The 9,449-nt window shown below is 46.7% G+C and overlaps 1 protein-coding gene across 6 annotated transcripts in view; it reads left to right on the top strand.

The window, feature by feature from the left end:
• Positions 1-8,544, top strand: part of LOC126983599 (bestrophin-2-like) — a 184,831-nt gene extending 176,287 nt beyond the window's left edge. For all 6 annotated transcript variants that reach the window (XM_050836477.1, XM_050836451.1, XM_050836441.1 and 3 more), the window contains 2 exons: positions 3,455-3,613; positions 4,483-8,544. In XM_050836477.1, the coding sequence (XP_050692434.1) occupies positions 3,455-3,613; positions 4,483-4,491 (168 nt within the window). In that variant the 3' untranslated portion in view covers positions 4,492-8,544. The remainder of the gene's footprint in view (positions 1-3,454; positions 3,614-4,482) is intronic.
• Positions 8,545-9,449: the final 905 nt, after the last annotated feature.

Raw genomic sequence — 9,449 nt, 5'->3', positions numbered from 1 at the left:
TGGTGCTGATGTAGTGGTGCTGTTGCTGGTTTAGTGGTGCTGGTGTAGTGGTGCTGGTGTAGTGGTGCTGGTATAGTGGTGCTGGTATAGTGGTGCTAGTGAAGTGGTGCTGGTGTAGTGGTGCTGGTGTAGTGGTGCTGGTGTAGTGGTGCTGGTATAGTGGTGCTAGTGAAGTGGTGCTGGTGTAGTGGTGCTGGTGCTGATGTAGTGGTGCTGGTGCTGGTGTAGTGGGGCTGGTGCTGGTGTAGTGGGGCTGGTGTAGTGGTGCTGGTGCTGGTGCAGTGGTGCAGGTGTAATGGTGCTGGTGTAGTGGTCTTGGTGCTGATGTAGTGGTGCTTGTGCTGGTGTAGTGGTGCTGGTACTGGTGCTGATGTAGTGGTGCTGGTGCTGGTGTAGTGGTGCTGATGCTGGTGTAGTGGTGCTGGTGCTGGTGTAGTGGTGCTGGTGCTTATGTAGTAGTGCTGGTGCTGGTGTAGTGGTGCTGGTGCTGGTGTAGTGGTGCTAGTGCTGGTGTAGTGGTGCTGGCGTAGTGGTGCTGGTGCTGGCGTAGTGGTGCTGGTGCTGGTGTAGTGGTGCTGGTGCTGGTGTATTGGTGCAGGTGTTGGTGCTGGTGCTTTTGTAGTGGTGCTGGTGCTGGTGTAGTGGTGCAGGTATTGGTGCTGGTGTAGTGGTGCTGGTGTAATGGTGTTGGTGTTGTGGTGCTGGTGTAGTGGTGCAGGTGTTGGTGCTGGTGTAGTGGTACTGGTGTAGTGGTGCTATAATAATGGGGTTGGTGCTGCTGTAGTGGTGTTCGTGCTAGTGTAGTGGTGTTGGTGCTGGTGTAGTTGTGTTGGTGTTGGTGTAGTGGTGTTGGTGCTAGTGTAGTTGTGTTGGTGTTGGTGTAGTGGTGTTCGTGCTTGTGTAGTGGTGTTGGTGCTGGTGTAGTTGTGTTGGTGTTGGTGTAGTGGTGTTGGTGCTGGTGTAGTTGTGTTGGTGTTGGTGTAGTGGTGTTGGTGCTAGTGTAGTGGTATTAGTGCTGGTGTAGTGGTGCTGGTGTAGTATTTATGGTGTATTGGTGCTATTGTAGTGGTGTTGATGCTAGTGTAGTGGTGTTGGTGCTGGTGTAGTATTGCTGGTGTAGTGTTGCTGGTGTAGTGGTGTTTTTGTAGTGGTGTTGGTGCTGGTGTAGTGATGTAGGTGTTGTTGCTTGTGTAGAGTTGCTGGTGCTGGTGTAGTGATGTTGGTACTGGTGTAGTGGTGCAGGTGTTTTTGCTGGTGTAGTGGTGCTGGTGCTGGTGTAATAGTGCTGGTGTATTGGTGCAATTGTTGGTGCTGGTGCTGGTGTAGTGGTACTGGTGTATTGGTGCAAATGTTGGTGCTGGTGCTTGTGTAGTGGTGTTGGTGCTGGTGTAGTGGTGTTGGTGCTGGTGTTGTGGTGCTGGTGTTGGTGTAGTGGTGTTGGCACTGGTGTAGTGGTGCTGGTGCTGGTGTAGTGGTGTTGGTGCTGGTGTAGTATTGTTGGTATAGTGGTGCTGGTGTAGTGGTGCTATTGTAGTGGTGTTGGTGCTGGTATAGTGGTGTTGGTGCTGGTATAGTGGTGTTGGTGCTGGTATAGTGGTGTTGGTGCTGGTGTGGTGGTGATGGTGCTGATGTAGTGGTGATGGTGCTGGTATAGTGGTGTTGATGCTGGTGTACAGGTGTTGGTGCTGGTGTAGTGGTGTTGGTGCTGGTATAGTGGTGTTGGTGCTGGTGTGGTGGTGTTGGTGTTGGTGTAGTGGTGATGGTGCTGAAATAGTGGTGATGGTGTTCGTGTAGGGGTGATGGTGTAGTGGTGATGGTGCTGGTATAGTGGTGCTGGTGCTGGTGTAGTGCTGATGGTGCTGGTGCTGGTGTAGTGGTGATGGTGCTGGTGCTGGTGTGGTGGTGATGGTGTTGGTGTTGGTGTAGTGGTGATGGTGCTGGTATAGTGGTGATGGTGTTCGTGTAGGGGTCCTGGTGTAGTGGTGATGATTCTGGTGTAGTGGTGTTGGAGCTGGTGTAGTGGTGTTGATGCTGGTGTAGTGGTGTTGGTGCTGGTGTAGTGGTGTTGGAGCTGGTGCTGGTGTAGTGGTGTTGGTGCTGGTGTAGTGATGTTGGTGCTGGTGTAGTGGTGTTGGTGCTGGTGTAGTGGTGATTGTGGTGATTGTTCTGGTGTAGTGGCGTTGGTGCTGGGTTAGTGGTGTTGGTGTAGTGGTGTTGGTGCTGGTGTGGTGGTGTTGGTGCTGGTGTAGTGGTGTTGGTGCTGGTGTAGTGGTGTTTGTGCTGGTGTAGTGATGTAGTGGTGCTTGTGTAGTGGTGCTGGGGTGGTAGTGTTGGTGCTGGTGTATTGGTGTTGGTGCTGGTGTAGTGGTGTTGGTGCTGGTGTAGTGGTGTTGTTGCTGGTGTAGTGGTGATGGTTCTGGTGTAGTGGTGTTGGTGCTGGTGTAGTGGTGTTGGTGCTGGTGTAGTGGTGTTGGTGCTAGTCTAGTAGTGCTGGTGTATCGGTGCTGGTGCTGGTATAGGGGTGTTGGTGCTGGCATAGTGGTGATGGTGCTGGTGTTGTTGTGCTGGTGCTGGTGTAGTGGTGTTGGTGATGGTGCTGGTATAGTTGTGCTGGTGTTGGTGTAGTGGTGGTGATGCTGGTGAAGTTATTATGGTGCTGGTGTAGTGGTGTTGGTGCTAGCATAGTTGAGCTGGTATAGTGGTGATGGTGATGGTGTAGTGGTGCTGGTGCTGGTGTAGTGGTGATGGTGCTGGTGTAGTGGTGATGGTGCTGGTGTAGTGGTGTTGGTGCTAGTGTAGTTGAGCTGGTGTAGTGGTGATGGTGATGGTGCTGGTGTAGTGGTGATGGTGCTGGTGTAGTGGTGCTGGTGCTGGTGTAGTGGTGCTGGTGCTGGTGTAGTGGTGCTGGTGCTGGTGTAGTGGTGCTGGTGCTGGTGTAGTGGTGCTGGTGCTGGTGTAGTGGTGCTGGTGCTGGTGTAGTAGTGCTAGTGCTGGTGTAGTGGTGCTGGTGCTGGTGTAGTGGTGCTGGTGCTGGTGTAGTGGTGCTGGTGCTGGTGTAGTGGTGCTGGTGCTGGTGTAGTGGTGCTGGTGCTGGTGTAGTGGTGCTGGTGCTGGTGTAGTGGTGCTGATGCTGGTGTAGTGGTGCTGGTGCTGGTGTAGTAGTGCTAGTGCTGGTGTAGTGGTGCTGGTGCTGGTGTAGTGGTGTTGGTGCTGGTGTAGTGGTGCTGGTGCTGGTGTAGTGGTGCCGGTACTGGTGTAGTGGTGCTGGTGCTGGTGTAGTGGTGCTGGTGCTGGTGTAGTGGTGCTGGTGCTGGTGTAGTGGTGCTGGTGCTGGTGTAGTGGTGCTGGTGCTGGTGTAGTAGTGCTAGTGCTGGTGTAGTGGTGCTGGTGCTGGTGTAGTGTTGTTGGCGATGGCAACTAGTTACTACACGTGCATTCTATTTTCTTTTTTTAGATGACATATCTGCTGGCCGACGCCCAGGAGCCAGAGATTCCCCTCCTGGTCAAGAACAAGGCCTGGTACTCCGCCCCGAGCGAAGAAACAGAGGAGAGAATAGAGCCGCCCACCCGCTCCGCCTTCTTACTGGCTGACCAATTCTCGCCTCATAGAGAAGTAAGAACTGATGTCTTCACTTTGATACGGCCATTGATGGAATTTGAGTCGGTGTTCTGAGACACTTCTTTCTCTTATATCAATTATTTCTGGTCAAAAACGAAATTAAACGCATCCCCATTAGTTGTTCTTTTCGTTCATGGTGGATAAATTTTCTCAAACTACCATCAGGGTCATAAACCTACCTCTGGAAATGCCCACAAATCATACGAAAGCCTCACTGAATGTATTTGATTGAGCGCCGAAATGTTTACGAGTATGGCCCTAGAAGCAAATTTGGGGTTTTCTTCTTCTCTTCCGGCAAAAGCTCTAACTTCATCTCTTCTCCTTTTCCTCTGTCTGCCCTGACTCCCACAAGTTCTAGGTTACCACTCACACTTTGGTTGCCCATCTGCTACCAATTCTGTGCGTGATATCATCCGCCCAAATCCATTCTTATTCGTAATATTTATTAGAATATCTTCAACAATTGTCTACAATCTAATCTATGGTCCTTGTTTCCTATCTATTCATCTTTTACCAAGCATTTTTCTCTCAAATCCTCTCTGTACGCCTTTTAACTTCTCTCCACATAACTAGGGTGGCACCAAGTTTCTGGCCGGTATGTTAGGACTGGCATTGATAAAAGTTGCTCCGACCGATTGGCGCCGCATGTAAAGGAAGTCTAAGGATTTTCTGTGAGAATGTTCTGTATGATACACATTGAATATTAGTTATAGTTGCCGGTATAGTTAATAAGGCAGTTCACTGAGATTTCTATCCTGAAGACAGCTAATATGAGCCAGATTTTGAAGTAAGTTTTTCTATCTTTACACCTGGCAGCCTTCTTTAGGTTTATGTAATTTCTCTTTTTTCTTTTTTCCTCGCAGGTCGTCTAGGAGAGGGTTTAACCAGCAGCCGCTACCACCTCTGCTACCTCTGTTACTACTAGCCCTCACTTGACACCATCTCAACACCTCTGTATTAATTTTATTCTATATCAGTATGGTTATTTTATGCCAGTATGAGTTCCGCAAGGGGCGTTCTACTGGCGATCTTCTTGCTCTCTTTACTTGTTCTTGGTCATCCTCTCTCAGCCGTTTCGGTGAAACTTTCTCAGTTGCGCTAGACATAACGAAAGCCTTCGATAGAGTCTGGTACAAGTCTTTGCTTTCTAAACTGCCCTCTTTCGGATTCTATCCTTCTCTCTGTTCTGTTATCTCCAGTTTCCTTTCCAGCCGTTCTATCTCTGCGGTGGTAGACGGTCACTGTTCTTCCCCCAAACCTATCAACAGTGGTGTTCCACAGGGCTCTGTTCTATCACCCACCCTCTTCCTGTTATTCATCAATGATCTTCTTTCCATAACAAACTGTCCTATCCACTCATACGCTGATGACTCCACTCTGCATTATTCAACTTCTTTCAACAGAAGACCCACTCAGCAGGAATTCCATGACTCCAGGCTGGAGCTGCAGGACGCTTAGCCTCAGACCTTACTATTATTTCCGATTGGGGTGAAAGGAACCTTGAGTCCTTCAATGCCTCAGAAACCCAATTTCTCCGCCTATCAGCTCGACACAATCTTCCAAACACCTATCCCCTATTCTTCGACAACACTCAACTGTGACCATCTTCAACACTAAACATCCTCGGTCTATCCTTAACTCAAAATCTTAACTGGAAACTTCACATCTCCTCTCTCACTAAATCAGCTTCCTCGAGGTTGGGCGTTCTGTATAGTCTCCGTCAGTTCTTCTTCCCCGCACAGTTGCTATCCATATACAGGGGCCTTGTCCGCCCTCGTATGGAGTATGCATCTCACGTGTAGGGGGGCTCCACTCACACAGCTCTCTTGGACAGAGTGGAGTCTAACGGCCATATTCTCAGTGAAGCTCTTCTCTCTTCGTCGAAGCGTCTCTTAGAGAGTGTGTTTCCGTTGAAGGGTATGCCCAGTTCCTAACCTTCGAAACAATCTTTCCGTGTAGTGTTGGTACTACTGCAAATCAAACAAACGTTGAAAACCGAAACCTTAATGCAATTTAGGTACATTTATATAATGGATTATATAGTGTGACTAATATTTATGTAAACAGTGCTTGATACAGTGACATACATTATATATAGCAGAAATTTTACATTGATGCATTTAATTGGTTGGTACCCGTGGCTATGTTTGCTTCACTTTCATATCATCCCGTTACCTGTGGGCGGAGCTTTGGAGACCTCGTTAGAATAAACTGCTTTTATTTTCTTTATTTTCCTCCTGTTCCATGAGACATCTCTTTTTCCGTTCGTTATTTCTCACTTGTAAATATATTTTAACTAGCTTTAGAGCTCCTATCAGTGGGTGGAAAATGGTAGCATCTATATTGCTGAGCTTTGCTAAGCTCCACCCACAGGTGACGTCACGAGTTTGGAGATTGGCTGTGTTAAGCCCAGCACGGAGTACCAAATACCACCACATATTCATACAGACTTGTGAAACAAGCGCCCGGAGAAAGCCTGTTAGTCCGTCACTTTAAAATTCATCCCAGCAATCTTAATGCATGCTTATGGTTCGAAGTGCCCGCCCTACAAACGCTCAAAAAAGATAACTGTTGTGAATAGTTGAGACTAAAGGGCGGGGCGTGCTGGTTGAGAGGTGTGTTTCAGTGTTGGCTTAAATTATCATAGGAACCGTGAAGTCTTGAATAAACAGAAAAATATTGTTTCTCGCATTGTATTATTTTTTATATAAGGCCTAGAAAACTTAAATTGTTCTTATACCCAATTAATAATACAGCAACATGGAAAAATGTTGTAATAAAGCATTAAATGTGCGAAGATATTAGCGAAGAGCGGGCCTTCACCTCCTCTTCGTCAAGAGAGGAAATTAGTTCATTTTTTTCCCGCTCGCCGCTTCGCGCGCTGCATCAAAGACACTCCTTTCCACTGAGAATACCGTTTGGTCCACGAAGCCTTGTTTCCTCGCGTGAAGGGGGAAGAGATTCACTGAGAATACGGCCGTAAGGCTCTTCGTCTCATCAGCTCTCCTCCTCTTACTGATAGTCTTCTACCTCTTAATTTCCGCCGCCATGTTGCCTCTCTTTCTATCTTCTATCGTTATTTTCACGCTGACTGCTCTTCTGAACTTGCTAACTGCATGCCTCCCCCTCTCCCGCGGCCCCGCTGCACGCGACTTTCTACTCATGCTCATCCCTATGCTATCCAAATCCCTTACGCATGAGTTAACCAGCATCTTCACTCTTTCATCCCTCACGCTGGTAAGCTCTGGAACAATCAATCTTCTTTCATCTGTATTTCCTCCTGCCTACGACTTGAACTCTTTCAAGAGGAGAGTATCAGGACACCTCTCCTCCCGAAATTGACCCCTCTTTCGGCCACCTTTTTTGATTCTTTTAGGAACAGCGAGTAGCAGGCTTTTTTTTTTTATTATTGTTTCCTTTTTTTGTGTGCTCTTGAGCTGTCTCCTTTGTTGTAAAAAAAAAAAAAAAACATTGTCAGCTATGTAATAGATTGACAAAACTGACAGTTATGAACATATAAAGGCGGTGGCTGAGTGGTCAGCGTGCGGGAGCAGTGTCGTAAAGGACCCGGGTTCGAATCCTGTCCGCCGCTACAAGCTGACAATTTTCAGTCATTGCCGAGTGGCCTAACACTACCTGCATGGTGTCCTAATGAACATCCATTAGCCCGGACTCTAAATCTCTAAGTGGATCAAAAATGAGCTCGGGGGAAGCATGAGCCAATCAAAATCTCCCCACTATGAAGCACTTGCCTGCCCCATAACGGGCTCGAGCGGACCACCAGGCCCCACCAAGAAAGCCTACCGGCGCAATAGGCTAAACGTAAAAATAAAAAAAAAAAAAAAATAAATAAATAAAAAAAAAAAGACATTTTGATGCTTTACCAGCATGGTTAGTCGTCATTCATCCACACCATGATCCAATTACTTTGTTAAAGCGTTGTCCGTATGTAACTCCGGCACATGTACTGTAGGTTCGTCCCCTTATAACGAGCGCCTTCCCAGACATTGTTTTCATCTGAATTTTCCAGCTCTCCTTTTACTCAGGTATGCTTCCTTAATATCCAAACTATTCACTGATGCGATGTTTTCATTTCATAACTTTTTGATCAAGTAGTACGTGAAGAATGATAAATGTTATTGTTGGATTGCTCTTCCGTAATTATGCTGCATGCTCTGTAACTATGCTTGACTCTACGGCTAATGTAGTGACAATAAAAAGACTTGACAGGAGGTTGAACGTTGTCTCCAGTTGTAGGAAGTTCAATAGATGATGCAATAATAACTTCCTTTGGATCGAAATATTTGTACTGTCGAACAGCAATGCAAATAATATTTCATTCAAAATTATCTGACGGTTTACATTATCTAAAAGTGTTAAATACAACTCGGTCATTTTAATGGCGACGTCTCGCGATTTAATTTTGTAGTGATTTTATGAGAAACAATGCCAACCCCCTCACTACTTATGGTGTTGTATACACAGATATGTTTTGCAGAGTCAACATTCAAAAGGAACGCTTTCAACTGTTTCCTTCCACACTCGCGTCGCGCTGGCTTGTTCATTAGCCTCGCCAGTCCGGCCTCTCTGACCACCAACGCCCCTATTCCTTGTGTCTTCCAAGCCCGTTAGGGGAAGAGTGTGATGCAGTATTTTCTACACTTATACGGAAGACTTCAGGTGACCAGAGGCACGTTTTTTTTTTTTTGTTTTCTTTTTTACAGTTTAGTGTTACTGGCTTGGGAAGATTGCACAGTTCGTGTATGTAATACAATATAACTAGTGGATGCTGGCAGGGCACAGGGTTCGTCCATCACCAATACATAATATACCCATCAAAGGAGAGTCCTGCGAGTAGGTGTAGTTGACTTCAAGTTAAGTACGTGTCAGCATTGTATATAAAACAATAAACTATACAGTAATAATTTATTTTTTCCACTGTTCACAGCACGCCTTGTTTTCTTGATAATTAATTATTTTTATACTTTTCATAGCACACCTTGTTATCTTGGTAGACAGTTATTTTTTTTTCTATCATACATAGCATACCCTGTTCTCTTGACAGCCAATTAATTTTCTACTCTTTATACCACCTTGTATCTCAGATTTCCAATCTATTTACATATATATAAAATCTTATGCTTAATGTCATTACATCATTTTTTCTGCCTTTTAAACAAGGCAAACATACTGAAAAAAATAAATTTCATTCTGATCACTTGGATGCTATCTTATAATGGAAGCGCATTAGCTATCCACCTTGCCACCTAGGTGCAGTGTGTAGCTAGGCATGGATGCCCGATGGATGGTAGGCGTCCGTCAGGTATAGAACCATTACGAAGGAGCAGCCCACTGACCACTCACCCAAGATCTCTTCTATAGATCATGCACTCACCCTCCTGCCCTGACCTCTGCCGCCACCTGCCTCAAAACACGTGCACTGAGGCTGAGCAGCGTTACCAGATTATCATGCTCACCACCTTGTATTTTCCGGTTTTCGACACTTGACTAAAACGAAGAAACATCAGTAATATAACCATTTTAACGATAACTGTAAATGAATCGAGTTTTAGGGGAGGAGCAGACAGTTTTTGGGTCGGAAATCGGGAAATATAAAAGGCTGAGAAGGACAATCTGACAACGTAGGTGCACGCGCAGTCTACATATACAGTCAGCCAGCCACGGGACACAAAGGCACGCCAGTCCTCGTCGACGGACCGGCTTGGTCGGCTAGATTTCGATCGCCGATAGAGTCGGTCTGTCGGCTCCCTGCTACGGGGCGCCCTAGGCCAAGGCCCGTGCTCCCTCGTGCACGCCCTCGTGCACGAAG

This window comes from Eriocheir sinensis, chromosome 5 (assembly GCF_024679095.1).
Source record: "Eriocheir sinensis breed Jianghai 21 chromosome 5, ASM2467909v1, whole genome shotgun sequence".
Lineage (NCBI taxonomy): Eukaryota > Metazoa > Arthropoda > Malacostraca > Decapoda > Varunidae > Eriocheir > Eriocheir sinensis.
Note: the sequence above shows the minus strand (reverse complement) of the source record. Positions and strands in the feature narration are given on the sequence as shown.